Source organism: Danio aesculapii, chromosome 17 (assembly GCF_903798145.1).
Source record: "Danio aesculapii chromosome 17, fDanAes4.1, whole genome shotgun sequence".
Lineage (NCBI taxonomy): Eukaryota > Metazoa > Chordata > Actinopteri > Cypriniformes > Danionidae > Danio > Danio aesculapii.
The window spans coordinates 6,483,148-6,501,235 of record NC_079451.1 but is presented as its reverse complement, the minus strand read 5'-3'; the positions used below and the strand labels follow the sequence as shown (position 1 = coordinate 6,501,235).

The window sequence follows — 18,088 nt, the reverse complement described above, 5'->3', positions numbered from 1 at the left end:
AATGTGTTTATATATGCATTATTATAATTTCCAAAGCAATATACTGTATCTGCACTTCAAAACCTCATTAATTGTTTATAAGAATGAACATGAACAAATAATGGCAGTCATAACTTGCTTGCTTCATGTCAAAACACAGCAATAGACATAAAGTTGGGTGATGCTGAAGAATAATTTGGAAAAACAGATTATTTTGCCATCACTTTCCCTTCATTTACTGCTCTCTCTTCAAGGCACACACTCATTTCTGAATAGCGGGATTTTCTTTCTTAGATGTCCCACCACAATCAGGTGTCGTCATGTCATCCTTTGGTTTCATATGCAGACAGAAGTCATTGTTCTTTCTGCTGTTCTACCTGAGGATTCTCCATATTCTCATCTCAAATGTACTTTTCTTGTCTGTAGCCATTATAAAACCCCATGTCTTCCACATGGCCGGTCTGCAAGCTGTTTGATTGTGCAGTATCTGTTATATAATGCCACTTCTTGAATTTTTTTTTTCGTACTACTGTTAAGGGGCATTGCGTAACCCTGGGAGTCAAAATGGGGACGGTTCTCCTTGTGTGTCAAGATTCTTAGCAGGCATGAACCTCGACCATAGTTACAAGATGTTTTTTTTTTTTTTTTTTTTTTGCTCTTGTTGCAAGGTTAGCATTAAAACCGGCCTGACCCATGTGATTACTTGTGTTTTATAAGACTAGTCTTTAAAGTGACATTCAGGTCCAATTCGACCTGAAGCCCTGGAGACATTGTCTCCACAAATTTGTTCTACTTGGAAATGCATTGAGGACAAATTAATGCTGCATTTATTATAGTCTATTCAAATTAAAATTCTGAATTCTGTCTTAGTGCATTTAACAGAAATACATGACTGGTTTACACTTCAGAATAAATGTGCATCATAATTAAGATGCTTGTTATTTTAGAAACAATGAAGTTTATTATATAGTGTTTTTTTTTCATCACTATATAATAGTGTGGTGGGTTTTATTTTTATGACAGTTTCAACAACACTAACTGAACTAAATTGAGCTGCATAATAATGATTGTACCTTCTATAAATCTGCTTTACAGCTGAATTACTTTAATTGTTGTCCAATTTTCCATCAGTAACTGTGTTATTTTCCCAGTTATAAATGTGAAGCTGCTTTAAATCAGTCCACATTGTATAAAGTGCTATATAAATAACAGGACAACTACAACAGATTCTTTACAGGATCACGTTAAGAATTAATAATAGTAATAATAATAATAATTTAATATTTAATCAGTATAAAAGTCAGTACATCAAATGATAAGTACAGCAGACGGACGGACGGACAGACGGACGGATAGATGGATAGATAGACAGACAGACGGATGGATGGATAGATAGATAGATAGATAGATAGATAGATATATATATATATATATATATATATATATATATATATATATATATATATATATATATATAGATATAGATATAGATATAGATATATATATATATATATATATATATATATATATATATATATATATATATATAGATATAGATATAGATATAGATATATATATATAGATATATATATATATATATATATATATATATAGATGGATGGATGGATGGATGGATGGATGGATAGATGGATGGATAGATGGATATATTGACTGATAGATAGATAGACAGACAGACAGACAGATAGACAGACAGACAGGATTTTAGTAAATTATACATGACCACGTTGTGCTTTGCAATAGGTTTCCATGATATTTACCCAAGCGTTAAAATCTGTGGACCAGTAAATGCTCAAATTGACTACTGGGAGGCTGAGCTCCATGCAGCAGCATTGATTTGTACTGACAGCCACGGGCACAGCAGAAGCAGCCCACAAGGCACATGCACTCATTCAGGCCAGACAACTGACAATCACGTGGATGCTTAATTTATATCAAGAGGAAGCCGCTCTAGACTGAACAGACAGACATCTTGCCGTGCCTTGCATCAGCAGAGCCACATCTGTGCAGCACAGGCCTGAACCACACCCAGCCTTTTTCCGCACAACTGGAAGGAAATTCACAAGCCATTGCAAATTGGAAAACCAAGCTCGCAATCAGACGCCTGTTTGAGATTTGTTTTGAGAAGGAACTGCCACACAGTGTCGTAGAAAGGCAGCACTTGCCATATTGAAGAGTAGGGTCATCAACAGAGCTACTGCAGAGCCTGTGTGCTATTTATAGTCTGAAAAAGCTGAGGATCATGGGAACTAACCACAGCAATCATCTCTCTCTCTGCTTATTGGAGGCAGGAAGTGCATGTAATGACTTTGTGTACATTATTTCACCCTGTTTTATCTTGGTTTGTGATTTGTCCATGTTTTGCTGTGGCCTGCAGGTACTCAGGTGCAAAGCTAATAGGTCAGTGTAATCAGTGACTTGAAGCAACGCGCCATGTTGGGCCCAGATGGTGTGCATATTGCTTTTGCGGTATGAGAAGATACAGTCAGCCAGAGAACAGTATCACAGTAGTGCCCTGAACAGATGGGGTCACATTAATGGTTGCTGAAGTGGAAGCAAATCTGTCCTTTCTTTTTACGGATTTGTTACGGACGCACATGACAAATATAACGTTAATACAATGTTAATGTCACTCAATAACTATAGGTTTTGTGAATTTTTTTTTAACTTGCAGAAAGTCTGCTCTGAGGATAATGGAGCAGCTTTCAGAATGCATTCCTGCTGCAGTGCTTTAGGGTGTTCAGCTGTGTAAATGTTGGTGAGGCCTAGTATTGTTTATTTGTGATTACATCTCAGTCAGGGTCAGCGTATAGCAGACCTTACTTATCATTTTCTTGTTGTTGTTAGCGCAGGACTGAGCAGCATCAGATATAAAATTACATGAAACCTGAACCTGTTTACACAGCATTTTAAAGAAAATGTAATCAAAAGCCTTAATCCTGCACTTGCAGTCCTGCACATCAGTAAATGTGCTTTCATATAGAAGAAAAGCAGAAGCCTGGAAGTTGTTTTAATTACTAGCCAAACAGTTATTTATTCATTGTTTAGGCTAGTATTGTAGGTGATTCAACCTTTCTGATACCTAAAGGGTTGCAAATGTAGCTTTGTTTTCACATTATGTAAAATAAAGCATGTGTACATGTACCCAGAATGTGTCTGATGTTCCAGCTCAGGATTACAAAAAAAGATCATTATTTTATCTTGGTTTTAATGCCCCTTTTTGCTGAAAAACAAATCTTGCTGTTTTTCTGTGTCTTTTTGAATGCAAATAAGGTGAGGCCTTTACAGACTGTGCCTCAGTTACTCTTAGGTATAAATGGAGGTCAGAGAAAGTCAGGTAAAAAAACGGGTGGGACTTGAACTCCAAGTTGTACATCCTGGAGCTTTTGACTGATTTATTTAAGGTCTTGTATTTGACGTGGAGTTTGACCTATTATGTTTAATTAATGTCTACACCTTCTCCAGTGCTTAATTGCGAGGTCCCGGAACAGATTGGGGTAACGGATCCAGCATGTTACCTGAAAAGGGAGAGGTATCGCCATCGAAAATGACTCTTTATTGACATTTATGCTTGCCCCAAACTTCGACCTATACTTTATAGTAGCCAATTGTGTTCTATTAACGTCTACACCTACCCTAACCCTAACCCTACACCTCGCAGTAACTTACTGTTTTTATTATCGTCTACATTTACCCTGACCCTAAACCTACCCTTTACAGCAGGCTATTGTTTTATTACCATCTACACCTACTGTACTACATCACAGTAACCTATTGTGTTTTATTAAAGTCTACGCCTACCCCAACCCTAAACCTACCCTTTACAGTAACCTAGTGTTTTATTAACATCTATACCCACCCAACCCTAAACCTACACTTCAGAGTAACCTACTATGTTTTATTAGTCTATGGCTACCCTAACCCCGAACCTACACCTCACAGTAACTGCTACTGCTTTTTATTATAGTCTACTGCTACTCCAACCCTGGACATAGCCTTTATAGGAACCTATTGGGTTTTAGTAACCTGTACACCTACCCCAACCTAGCCATAACCCAACCTACTCGTAGTAAGTCCCTCCTACTTCAAAGTCTCTTGAAGGCTGCATGGTCTTGATGGTCAATTCCGATTTTTGAGACTGCATCCAATTTTTATTTATTTATTTATTTTTTGATGACCTGCTTACATCATCTTTTAAAAGGGACTCGTATCCGATTGTCTGCATTTACACAGCACACGGCAAAGGCATAATGACCAGAAGAAAAAAATAAAAGAGCGGGCGCTGACTAACAGCTGCTAATTAAAGAGTGCTCTTTTCTTGATTCCTTTATGCAGGAAATGTCCTCGAGCTGGGATTCGAACTCAAGACGCCCTAACGTGCTACTGCACCATACGTCGGTGCACTTACCACTAGGCCATTGTGCTGACAGACCTACCCTTTATTGTAGGCTTTTGTTTTATACACACACCCAACCCTAGACATACCCTTTACAGTAGACTATTGTTTTATTACCATCTACACCTTACCCTGAACCTTCACCTCACAGTAACCTAATGTGTTTTATTAAAGTCTACACCAACACCTACCCTAACCCAAGACCTACCCTTTACAGTAACCTGTTGTGTATTAACCACTACACTCACCCCAACCTACCCATCACCCAACTAACTCAAAGCGGAATCCCTCCTACTTGGAGGTCTCTGAGCTCCAGTGATTTATACCTCGCACAAAACGTCTCTAATTGTTGCCAGGTAAGTTTTAATAGTGACAAATGATAAAAAAAACTTATTTTAGTTAATCTTACAGCTCTTTTTACAGTAGAGAGATGATTTGTAAAGCTTGTCTGAATTGGCAGCAGTGACCTTGGAAGTGAAGCTTAGAGAAGCTTCAAAAATAAACCATGTTAGAGAAACACTTGAATAATTAAATACCCAAAGTTCCAGAGTGATGGATGATTTTGTTCTGCCGTGACAAACTTAATAAGAACGATTATACATCTTTCTCAAGTTTTTTTTGGCAGAGTAGGACTCTTTGAGAGACTCTTGTATTCTGGGACAACCCCAGGATATTGGGCATGACATGTTTACAGAGAGACTTATTTATGAAATATCAGGTTGATAAATCTTGCTCTGTGATGTTGACATTAAATCTCCTATGACTCTTGTTGGATGGAGAGAGTTGTTTGTTGTGACTGAAATTAGAGTTCATAGTCCATTAGCTGACATACAGAGCTGCATCTGTTCTGCTGAGATGGCTCAAGCTCATTCGTGTGAAGGTGCTGAGAGTTTCATTTACCCCCCTTCACGCCTAAGCCAGAACGCATTCAACAAACCTCTGTGTTGCTTACAGATCAGTTGACCTTGTATTTGTGGTGTTATTGTCTGATTTAATTGTGGGGTAAACTGAGGGGAAAACACACCGGCGAGACCTAATGTCTGATGGGAGATGTTACCTCTACAGACAACACCAGCAAGACTTAAGGGATTATCTCCACAGCTCAAAACAAAGTGCTAAGCTGCTTATCTGCGATCAGGTGTACATATTGCACTCTTACTTCTATGTGTGCTCATTAGAGCTGGACATTGGGAGGTATTGCAACCTCTCATATAATCTTACACAACCATGCATTGCAGCTATGCCCATGTCAGGTAACCTGACTCCCTAATGAAACCCTCTCTGATCTCCCTTGTCTTCCCTCTCCAGTTGAATGGATCCCCTTAGGGACGTACAAGATGACAGTCCTGTTAGGAGATCGCTATAGCTGCACCATTTCTATTGGAAACAAGAAACCCAGCTTGCATATTTGTCTGCAGACAAAGCTGCTTGTAAATATACCACCCAAGACTGATTTTCTTTGGCCGCTGTAAAAGAATGTGTGTTAGAGTGTGACTGGAGGTCGTCCAGGGGTCTATTCAGCTTGATGAGCGATTAGCGATTCCCTACTCTCACGCAAAACAACACCAATAACTGAAATGGCTCCCCAGCAACCTTACACTGGGCAACAACAGATCCCCTTTTAATGGAGGCTCTGTTGATCTGCACTTTGTCAACCACCATGTACACACACTTACCGCTGTATGGTACACTCTGGCATTGGCATCTTCCCTGCGGAGATGCTCTCTCGCATACACAGTTGGGCCATTAACTGTGAAATCACACTTATCTTGGATTAGCCACTTGCATTAATACTGAGGATTTATACTGTCTAGGTCTTTATGTCTCTCCAGTGTGGGATAATAATTAATTTGGATATGATGCCTATGTTACTAATAGCGCCGCATTTATAGAACTTGTCACATTTTCTTTTCTTTTTTTCTCCAAACCTACTTGTTGTATGTTAAATTTCTGTATGAAACCATTCTGCATTATTTCAGTGTGTTAGAGATGTAAAGTCATGTGTCTGGATGAAGAGGGGCCTTTTCCCAGAGGCCCACTTTCCTGCAGAGTTGAGCTTTTTCTGTAATTAAACACAGCTAAACCAGCTAATTAAGGTCTTCATTGGAGCTAAAATTGTCCAGACAGTGGCCATTCAGGAGCAGGATTGGACGTTCCTTGGGATAAAGGCAGTTGTACTACAATCCTAGATTATGAGTTTATTTAAATTACAATAAAATATAAAAGGTGGCGAAGTGGGTAGCACTGCTGCCTCACAGCAAGAAGATTGCTGGTTCAAGCCTTAGTTGGGTCAGTTAGCATTTCTGTGTGGAGTTTTCATGTTCTCCCCATGTTTGCATGGGTTTCCTCTGGGTGCTCCGTTTTCCCCCACAGTCCAAAGACATGCGCTATAGGTCAGTGGTTCCCAACAGGTTTTAGGTATATTTTTAGCAGTGAACATATAGGAGAACGATCATGTTACCTTGGTTTATTTTATCCCCTGGCTGACCAAATGGACAACTTTGTAATTCGTCCTCCACAAAAAAGACTCGCTGATCACTGACGTCTCATTGATTTACCTTCAGCAGCTAATAGTAATGACCCAAGCACACTGGACCCAGGTGAGGCAGCTCCAAACATTTCACGTCACAGCGCGAGCAATACTGGAAACACAAAATGCAGGAAATGCCAAGATAGTTACCTGAACTAGGGTTTTATTCAATTTCTGGAAGCAAAAAGTCCCTGACCCAGCCAGAGTGCATTATCTGCGCCAACGTTCTTTCTAACGAATGCATAAGGCTGTCCAAATTAATAAGAGATTTGCAGACAACTTATCCCAAATACCGCAAGGTGTACTCTGTACAAATGGCCTACTGATGTTTAGCTTTTCTATTTTACTATTATTTGTGCATAAACGTATTGATATAGTAATAAACACTGTTTGTTTGAAAACCTTTTTTGTCTTACCCCCTGCAAACTTATATGAGTGATAATATCATTAAATGTGGAGGGGGGCCTTACAATATTTTCCAGGGGAAAAGGGGGTCTCTGGCAAAAAAAGGTTGGAAACCACTGCTATAGGTGGATTGAGTAAGCTAAATTGTCTGTAGTGTATGTGTGTGACTGAGAGTATATGGGTGTTTCCCAGTAATTTGTTGCGGCTGGAAGGGCATCCGCTGCATAAAACATGGATAAGTTGGCGGTTCATTCCACTGTGGTGACACCTGGTTAATAAAGAAACTAAGCTGAAAAGAAAATGAATGAATAAAATATAAAAATCCCCATATTCAAAAGCCATTATTACTGTGCTGTACAGTAGGGTTTGACATGGTTCAGTTTTGCTCAGCTTGGATTGCATTTCCATGGCAGTTTAGTATCATAAAATGGGTGGGATTCTCACTTTAGTTATACCATCTTTACTGCCAAAAGACTTCCTAAAAAAATTCCATTTTGGTTCATCTTATTCAGCTCTCATTGAATCCTCTGTTTGGATCCCAACGAGAGGAACGTCTTGACCTGGTAGTGACAAGAGATGAAGAGGGTAGAGGATAGACTCTTTACTATTTGTGTCAGTAAGCAACCATTTAAAGCCCATGACCATTCAACATTGCACTAAAACCTACACCAACACCATAGCTTTGTCCTTGACAACCATCAACAGTACACTTGCATCGTGTTTTTGTAAGAGAAAGCAGAGTGCAACTTTCTTAACATTTTAAAAATGTAGTAATGCCTAACTGTTTAAACATTCATCCCTAAAGATTGTCATACTTTTTAAACATTCATGCCCACACACTTAAAATTGTTCCCTCGCCTCCGTGTCTGAGTACAGTTGTGTCTCAGTGGCATAGCAGTCTTTCCTTAAATTAGCAATATAAATTCTCCTCGTCTGATTGTGAAACTGATTCCTGCTGTACTGACCTCTAGATCCTCTGGGAGACAAACTAAGAGGGCTGCAAAACTGACAAAACGAAAACAATACTTCTCTAGGCGGGAAAGCAAGCAAGGAAGGGGGGGAAAACAGAAGGAAATGGATTGTTCTCTCTAGCTGATTGTGCCGTTTTGATAAGCAAAGGTGCTTCCTCCAGAGTAAGAGAGTTGTCCCAGCAGGCCTGTGTTGTGCATTGTCTTGAGTGTGAGGTATATAAATGGAAAGAGTAATATTAGGACTGGGAATGTCTCTCAGGACCTCCTGAAGAAATGGGACCGAAGGGGAAATAAAGAACTGGGTTTCTGTACTGGACTTAGCTTTCCGGCTGTAATTAGTCTCTGCCACTGCATTTCCTTGTGTTGTATGTCAACACATCCCTGCTATGAACCACTGTGACCCCTCTCCATTGGGAGGTCTTTATCATTTTTTGGGGGGGTAATCAATCTCACATTGATTGTCAAAAGGATAATGCACAAACCAGAACATCTCAGAACATGAACCAAGACTGCATTTGTAAACTATGCAAATCAACCGTCAATAAAGCTATGCGGTAACTAGCACACTGTTGCCTTCATCTTGTCTTATGACAGAGAGGAGTCTCTTTGCTTTAACCTCCTGAGGAAATGCAATACATATTTGGTTACTCTCTCAGAATCTTGGATTCTCAGATAGGAAGTTTCCATGGTGCATTCATAATTAATCAGCAGGTGCAGGCATCATGATTTGAGGAAAAGGAAATCTTTGGGTGTCAAACTGGATTCAAAATGTCCCATATTAAAAGTTTTTGGCATGTGGTTATGGGAAGGTCCAATAGTGGCAGCTTCACTATTGTTGCGCTTAGAGAATGCATTTTGAAATTACACTGGGCCTCATTCACCAACTGTTCTAAAGAACAAATCTGTTCTTAAACCCCATTTGTGTTCTTTTTTTACAAAGATTCTGACATCTACAAACACTCCAGACCAGTTGTACGCATATGAGTGATGATAGTTTAGCCAGAATTATCAGTTATTGCAGATTAAGTCATTATTCATTTGCATGTTGAATACAATATATAGTTTTTGTAAACAAAATGTGATCTGCACATTGATCTATTCAACATCACAAATCTCCTTAGACACAACCCTAAGTTTTTTTTCTTTTTCTTTTTTTTTCTTTTTTTTTTATGGGATACTGTGGGGTGTTTCCTATGCTATTTCCTATGCTGTTTCCTATGCTATGAAAAAATAGCACACACTTTCGATAAAGGACACTTTCAACCTGGAACACTTGCAAGCAATTCTGCTGCTTAAGAACATGTCATGATTCCAGCATAGATTGTTCTTTGTATGTTTCTGAAGAACAAATTAAGAGTATATCGGTGGATGAGGTCCTATAATTTGTTGATTAGGTACTTATTTTTGAATAAATTATAATACAATTTGGAAATTAAAAAGTTTATGTAGTCAGGACAAGTGAAGTTTATTTTGTAAACTAATTTTGAGAGGATCACATGCTTATGATTGACCACAGCTGGTCCTGCATTAGGAAGACAGGATTCACCAATTGGGCGATTCCTAACCCACTGTAAAAATTATAAAAAGTTGCTTACCTTAGTTATCTTCATCTTGAAGAATCCCCCCCCCCCCCCCCCCTTCCACCCCTATTCATCCATCCTTTTCCTTTCCTTGGTGGCGCGGCGACCCAGGGGTTAGCACTGTTGCCTGACAGCAAGAACGTCATTGGGTCAAATCATTACTTGGCCAGTAGACGTTTCTGTGTGGAGTTCACAGGTTCTCCGTGTGCTCGCGTGGGTTTCTCTCAAGTTCTCCAGTTTCCTTGCACAGTCCAAAGACAGTGCACATAAGTGAATTGACCAAACCGAATTAGGACCATTGCTGAGCTCTTAATCAGTAATTCCTGATTGCCATTAGCCATATAATAAGCTGGGGATTTCTCGAGACCTACCTGAGCATAAACTCCCCTCTCACCTTACAAAATGCAGGGAGCCCTGGGCTCGAGGATCTTATAAGCTCAGGGCTCTCTCCTGGGACAGCATGCCAAACTCGCTTTCTAATCAATCATCAGCTAAGTGTGAACTTTTGAAGTGTTATTATTATGGGACCTTTCCAAATAAGAGTGGGCAATAAAGAAGTCAAAAGTAACACCTAAAGCATGTGAGCTTGCACAGCAGTCAGAATGTAAGTGGTGTTGACCAAGGCAATCATTGAGAATTAAAAAAAAAAACACCTAGTCCTATATTTGAACCGTTTGTGCTTTTTGAGATACTTTAAATTAGACCATGCCAGAACAATGCCTAGTTACTCTGGTTAACACCTAGCATTGCTGTGCCAACCATAAAAACCTAACATAGGGGTGTCCGGTTCTGCTCCTGGTAGGTCAACATTCTGCAGATTTTAGCGCAACACACTTGCCTACAGGTTTTTAGTGAGTCAGAAGACCTTGAAAACTTGGTTCAGCTTTATTTACTTTGGGTTGAAGCTAACCCTCCATGCATGTCAGTGACTCTCCAGGAGCAAGCTTGGATATCCCTGACCTAACAATTACCTAGTATAAGGCAATTGGTTTTTCATGTTCAAATGTTTTTCTTTTTTATGAAGTGAAAGTATTAAAATCTATATTTGTCTTTTTTTTTTCATCCCCCAGCTGAGAAAGTGTCATCACTTGGAAAGGATTGGCACAAGTTCTGTCTGAAGTGCGAGCGCTGCAGTAAGACCCTGACGGCAGGTGGCCATGCTGAGGTGAGTAAAACAGAGATCACACACAACCTCTCTGCAGTCTAGTTGGAGAAACTCAAACTCCAGCAGCTGAGTATTGACTTTATGACAATCTGAGTTTGCATCAGAGGATGGATCTGAAGAGTCCAGCACCAGTAGTAATGTGTGTTGAGTGGCATTGGCATACATTTTAAGTGGTAAATACACCCATTAAAATACAAAGGCATTGTGAACAATCACAAAACTTATGGCAAAACTTAACAAGCATGTCTTGTTTTTCATTATTTTGGCTAGCTCTGTGTTATCAGGTCTCATGATGCTCATCTTCTGTGTTTTGTTTATAGCTTTTTTATGTCCCAAGTGTTCCTGTGTGCATGACTGCGGGCCAAATGAAATTCTCCACGACCTTTCCAGAATCCTATTACATCACACTGTGATGACTGTGCTAGATTGGTATGGCAGCAGAGGGCAAAGGACAGGGCAATGTGGTTTTAGGGCCAGAGGAATTGTTGTCATTAATCATCACGCATGCTCGAGTGTGTATTCCATAAGGGGAACACTAGGAAATACCTGAGTCTGGCATTTACTCCAGGAAGAGAGTCACAAATAGAAGGAATTCTCTCTCTCTAATCTCTGTGTAAGCATATTAACATCGTCAACACTCACATCAGCCTAAATCTGGATGTAGGTCAGGTTGCTATGGTGAGATTTCTGTTAGGTGTTGCATGGTACTGGAATGAGGGTGAGTTTGTGAAGATGGGTAAATCAGGCGTGTACATTTCTATTCGAGACCATTCACTGAACAAGAACTCTGTTTAGATAAGATAAACATTCTTTAGTGTCCACTATGGCTTCTAGCAGGGTAAAGGAGTTTATGGGAACAAGAGTATTTAGTAGAGGCAGGGAGAGTCATGCACCAGGATGTGAAATATTCTGGGAAAAGTGTGGGCTGGTAAGCTGCTCGTTGACCAGTGAGAACTGTAATGGGAGCTAAAGAACTTAGGGTTGTGTCTGGTTTAGATATCACACCCACACCCACTATTCACAATTACACACTAAATTGGCAAAAGTTTTCCCAAAACTGCAAGAGCTTTCAGGGGTCATTGGGTGCATAACTGAGAATTATTTGTGGAGAAATAAGTAATCAGATGTCGGTCAGCTGACGTGACATAAATCTCACTGATCTCACTATTATATGAGAGACTTGCTTTGTTTACCAAACAAGTGGTTCTAATTGGATTTGTACTGTAAACCCTAAAATAAGTTAATTTCACATGTTAAGTTTGCAATATTCCTAAAGTCATTCTGAATAAAGCCACAGATTTAGTTTTTACAAAGATCTGTGCAAAAATAGCAAAAAAAAAAAAAAAAAGTCTGCAGATACTGTCTGTTCCTGACTAATTAACATTGGACGGGAGCTCATGCTGTCTAATGAGAGCTCATCTGCTGTTTAATGTAATGTTTATATATTATAATATTTGTGTAGCGCATTTATCATGTATAGCAACAGGATAACAGCACCATTGTGCTCACCACACACCAGCTATAGGGGGAGTGGAAAGACGGTGATAGAGCCAATTCGGTGGATGGGGATGATTGGGAGGCCATAATCGGTAATGGCCGATGGAGGGAATTTGACCAGGACACCGGGGTTATGCCCGATTCACACTGGGCTTCAGCATCAGCACTTGACGGAGGGTGTGTCATGAGGTTGGGGCTGACGTGATTATCATAGCAGCGTCAGCCAATTAATTAAGTCTGTAATCAGCTACTGTCTGAGCTGGGGTATTTGCATTAAGCGATCTGATTGGCTGACACTTCCATTGGTGCTTGAAAAGTTGAGAAATTCCCAACTTCTGCAGCGAGCATTGCCGCAGAAGCAGCCCCGATGGACCCACAATTCAGTTCGGCAACGCTTGATATCACCCATTCAAAGTGACACTCTGTGAATGGGGCGTTACACCCCTACTCTTTACAAGAAATGCCATGAGATTTTTAATGACCACAGAGAGTCAGGATCTCCGTTTAATGTCTCATCCCAAAGATGGAGCTGATAGTACAGTGTCCCCTTCACTGTACTGGGGCATTAGGACTCGCACAGACTGCTGGTTGAGCGCCTTCTGCTGGCTTCACTAACACCACTTCTAACAGCAAACTAGTTTTCCCATAGGGTCTCCCATCCATATACTGACCAGGCTCTGCCCTGTTTAGCTTCAGTGAGTAACTGGTCTTGGGCTGCAGGTTGATAAGGCTGTGTCTAGTTTGATCCTGTTGACCTCCAGTGATTAGTTCAGGTAGGTCCATAAGGGTCTAGAGGTGCTTTTTCAGTCTGCCACATGCAACCGAACACCTGATGCATAAAACATATATAACACTTTCAGTGTGTCTTCCCCAAATCATTGGTTGAATCCACAGGAATGTGCATTTGTGCTCTTTAACAGTACTCTTGGAGACGAAGCTGCTGTAACTCCAAACCCTCTCATGGAAGAAAACGGTTATGTCTACAACTGTGATGCTAATTAGAATCAATTAAATTCTGTGTTTTCTAAATGATATTAAGTTCACTGGATAGGTTTGTTCTTAAATGAATCATTTATTGATAGCATGCCAATCTGCCATTGTTGGGATATTGAATTTACATTTTCATGCAAACAATAATTCATAATCAGAACAATCCATGATTGCCTGCTCTACTTGTCAGTCAGCTCAGTTTGGCTCTTGGGGGCTCTTTGCATAGTGTAAAGTAGTAAAGCAGTTTGAACCTTTTTCCATCATTCTAAAGGTCTGGCTAAAGCAGAGGATCCACAGAAGAACTAGTCATTGGATTTGATGCGTTTGTGATGTTCATGGCATTTAAACTTTGGGAAAAACTTGTAAAGCTGACCAGCCTGTATGAATAAGTCTAAACTTGGGATGTCCTAAAATTCCCTTCTTAGTGGTCTGGCTGGGCAACCATTTTAAGATCCTGTCTGAACTACCCCGCTTTTTTGCCTTTTTTAGAAGTATTGACATGTTACAACATCATCAAGTTTTCCAGTCATGGGAATTGAGGTGGGAAGGTGTCTGCTAGTCTTCGTTGGAATGTGGGGCTCATTACATACTTTTTCCCCCCCTCGCATATTTCTTTGCTGGCATAAGGCCACTGTTCTCTAGCCCTTCCGCTCCTTTATCCTGCCCCGCGCAGCTGTAACGGTCACACAGTTGCCGTCTGACGGTTCCCATGGTAACCCTTTCCCGCCATTAGCCCTGAGCAAAGGGCTCAGGGAGCAGCTGCCATTGAAGTATGTTCTGTTTTCCACATCCTTCTATGTGCACACACAAGGACACACACAGGACACATTGGGTGTCCTTTTCCATCAACATAGACTCTTCTGAGAGTTATCAGGGAGTGGACGCCAAGATAAACATAGTCTGTGGCGTTCAGACATTTAGGATGACAGCAGGTTAAATTGTAGATTTAAGCCAACAAACACTCTTTCAATCAATTATTGATGCAATATGAGCCTGGAATGACTGAGTTTTTTCTTCTGTTTTACATCCTAACAGCATGATGGGAAACCGTACTGCCACAAGCCATGCTATGCTGCCCTCTTTGGGCCAAAAGGTGAGATGAGGTGACCAGGGTTTCTGCAGGTTTCATCGAGTCAAATTTAAGACTTTTTAAGACCATTATGAATAAGATTTTTGACATATATGGGGCTAAACACTAAGGATTTTTTTGTAATGGCCCGGTTGGACCGATGGAATTGGAAAAAACAATAGTATTTATTTCTTATGTTATGTGTAAAAACAAGAAAACTCTAGTTGTATAAACTTTTTTTTATTCAAAAAAATGTTTCTTTTTTTAATGACAAGTTTAGGATTGTTAAAAGTATATTTATAATGAAGAAAACTACACGAATAATTAAATATATATATATATATATATATATATATATATATATATATATATATATATATATATATATATATATATATATATATATATATATATATATATATATATATATATATATATATATATATTTGTTTGCTTTGCTAAATGAATTGGGTATATTTCCTATTCCATCTGATGCATTTCTGTTGTAAAACCTAGTTTTATGCCTATATATAAATATTATGTCTACTAGGTATATAATACTATTTACTTTCTTCTGTAAATAGTTTTTGTGTAAATGTAAGATTATGTAAAGGGATATATTGCTGTTATTATCATGAGGAATTGTGTAATTTTTTTGTATACTTTTCTTTTCCTGGTTAGGGAATTTAATTAAACAATTTTGCTATAAAATCCCTCAATTTGCTATAAAACAGCTGTTAGAAGAATAAACTTCTCTTTTAATAAAAAACTTAAATATATATAAAAACTAATTATTTAGATACAGACGAAGTCAGAATTATTGAGGCCAAATTAAGTTTAACGTAACCTCACAGTGTTATTGGAGCTGTCCGCTTTTATATTTTTATCATTTCTATACTCTGTGTTGAGTTAAGAAATTGTGCACGGCAAAATTCTCATGGATAAATTAGTTCTTATAAACTATTGTGTCATGACATTAAAGATTGCCCTCTGCTGGGCATTAGGGACAATTATTTGCCAACATACTAATAATGAATAATGTAAAATATATATGTTCATTATGCATTGATACTGCTTTTAAATTATTGAAGTTGAATGTACCTATCTGCAGTCTAAAAAATGCTGGGTCAAATATGGACAAACCCAGCCATTGGGTTAAGTGTCATTGAAATTTTACTGAAAAAAATTAACCCAATGTTGGGTTTGTCCATACTTTTTGACCAATTTTTAGAGTTTACTATCGAATGTTTCTTATTATGAATTTTACATCATGTTGGCACATACAAGATGTAGAGTTGGTTGGAGAAACCCATTTGTAACTTGTGTAGGCATGGGCTGCTATAAGATTCTGACTGTATGATAACCTTAGATGTATGATAACCTTGGTCTTCATTAATTTCTAAAACACAGATTTCTTTGGAATTTTAAAAGGTATCTTTGGATATCTTTTCTGCTCAAGATGCCGTCCTAAAAAAACAAAAATAAAAACGTAAAAACAAAATCTTAGATATACTGTAGGAATGGTATAACTGAAGTTTTTTGGCGGTTTTAAAACCTTGACGTTTCCAAACCATGGTATACCTTGAAAACAATTATCGTCCCATACTTATAATGATTAATATAATGATATACAACTTAAAAAATTGATTGATACTGCTATAAAGTATTGTAAGTTCATTGTTTCTAATCGTAATCCACACTCTAAAATTGCTGCTTTGTCATAACTCAATGTTGGGTCACATATGGCCTAACCCAATCCTTGGGTTAAAAAGTGTCACTTAAATTTACTTGGAAAATACAGAATCCAACGATTGGTTTGTCCATACTTGAGCCAATGTTTGGTGACAACAAAGCAGCATTTTTTTAGCATTTTTTTGGTATCAAATGTTGTTTCTTATGAAGAGTTTATAAAAGGACTTAGATAAACCTATTTGTAACTTGTGTAAGAAAATTTTGATGATAAATAGAATAATTAATAGAATGTATATTTTTAAATGATATTAGAGATTAGTTGTATTCAGGAAATGTGTATCAGTGTTGTTTTTTAGTTACTTTACAATGCAAAAACATTCATGAGAAGCAGTTATGATTGTAAATTATATATTGAATTCTTAGTACAATTGTTGTCATACCATTAAAACATACATTTGCACAATATCGGCATATTTTCACTAATCTCTGGTGAAATGTGTAGGTGTGAACATCGGGGGTGCAGGCTCTTATGTGTATGAAGCTCCCACCAACACTTCCCCACCACCAAACAATGGGGACTCTGCTCCCAAATCTCAGGAGAAATGGGTCCCAGTGTGTTCAAGGCCACCATCGAAAGGTACAAACCGCAGCAGAGATCCTATCAGAAGCAACTAATGCCTTTAAATAGGCTAAATGAATGATACTATCAATTTTAGCAACTCAAATTTGTTCTTTGCCAGCCAAATCACAGCATATAGTGACTGTAGATTGTGAGCATATACCTTAAGATACAAATCATTATGTTAGAAATGTTTTAAAATGTATGACAGGCTGCCTGATGTTTATTTGCATACACTTCTCATTACAGCTGGAAGCATCACCACCTTCTCTGGGGAAGCCAACCTGTGCCCCAGATGCAGCAAGAAGGTCTATTTCGGTATGAATTTCTCCATTTCAGGGTTTTAAGATGCACTGTAAAACCTAAAAAGTTAAGGTAACTCAAACCGTTTGAAGAAAGTGATTACAGCAAACCATTTGATTTCAAAAACTAATCCTAATGAGTACTGTCAACTTAATCCATTTGAATAAATGAAGCAATTTGAGCACAGTAAAATGCGATAAATGAAGAGAACTCAAACCAACTGAGTACTGTAAAACCCAATAAGGTAACTCAAACCGTTTGAAGAAACCGATTGCTACAAACTCTTTGAGTTAAAAACTAATCTATATGAGAACTGTGAACTTACTCCTTTTAAGTGGAAGTAAAGAGGTATTTAATTAACTGATTACTTTCAACACTGAGTTCAAAACTCTTTTCAAATGAGTAGAATTAACTTTCAGTCTTTTTTGAGTTAACTACACTCATTTGATAAATCTGACTGTTGGGTTTTACAGCGTAGGAGATGTATAAATGTAAAATGTAGCTATAAGCTAGTGTAATGACACATCCTTATGCTCACCCATGGCAGCTGAGAAGGTGACATCCCTGGGAAAGGACTGGCATCGGCCGTGTCTGCGCTGCGAGAGGTGCAGTAAGACCCTGGCAGCAGGAAGCCACGCAGAGGTGAGAGAAATGTTAAGGTTGCTTATAGCAGAAGCGAATAGATTTCAGCCATGATTGTGTCATTAATTCTTTTAGAGTTAATCAAGAGTCATTTTTTTCCATTAGAAGTCTTGAATAAGCTGCAGGGCATCTGTGGGTCATTTAAAAATTATTAAAAGACCCAAAAATAAAAAATGTAATTATTCACCTTCAGGCAATTCAAGATGAAGGTGACTTCTTTCTTTTTCTTCAG

The 18,088-nt window shown here is 38.5% G+C and overlaps 1 protein-coding gene across 1 annotated transcript in view; it reads left to right on the top strand.

Annotated features, from left to right (window-relative positions):
* crip2 (cysteine-rich protein 2) overlaps positions 1–18,088 on the top strand; it is a 28,195-nt gene that overhangs the window by 7,782 nt on the left and 2,325 nt on the right. The window contains exons 2-6 of the mRNA XM_056477118.1: positions 10,950–11,044; positions 14,567–14,624; positions 16,795–16,929; positions 17,161–17,229; positions 17,762–17,856. Of these exons, the coding sequence (XP_056333093.1) occupies positions 10,950–11,044; positions 14,567–14,624; positions 16,795–16,929; positions 17,161–17,229; positions 17,762–17,856 (452 nt within the window). The remainder of the gene's footprint in view (positions 1–10,949; positions 11,045–14,566; positions 14,625–16,794; positions 16,930–17,160; positions 17,230–17,761; positions 17,857–18,088) is intronic.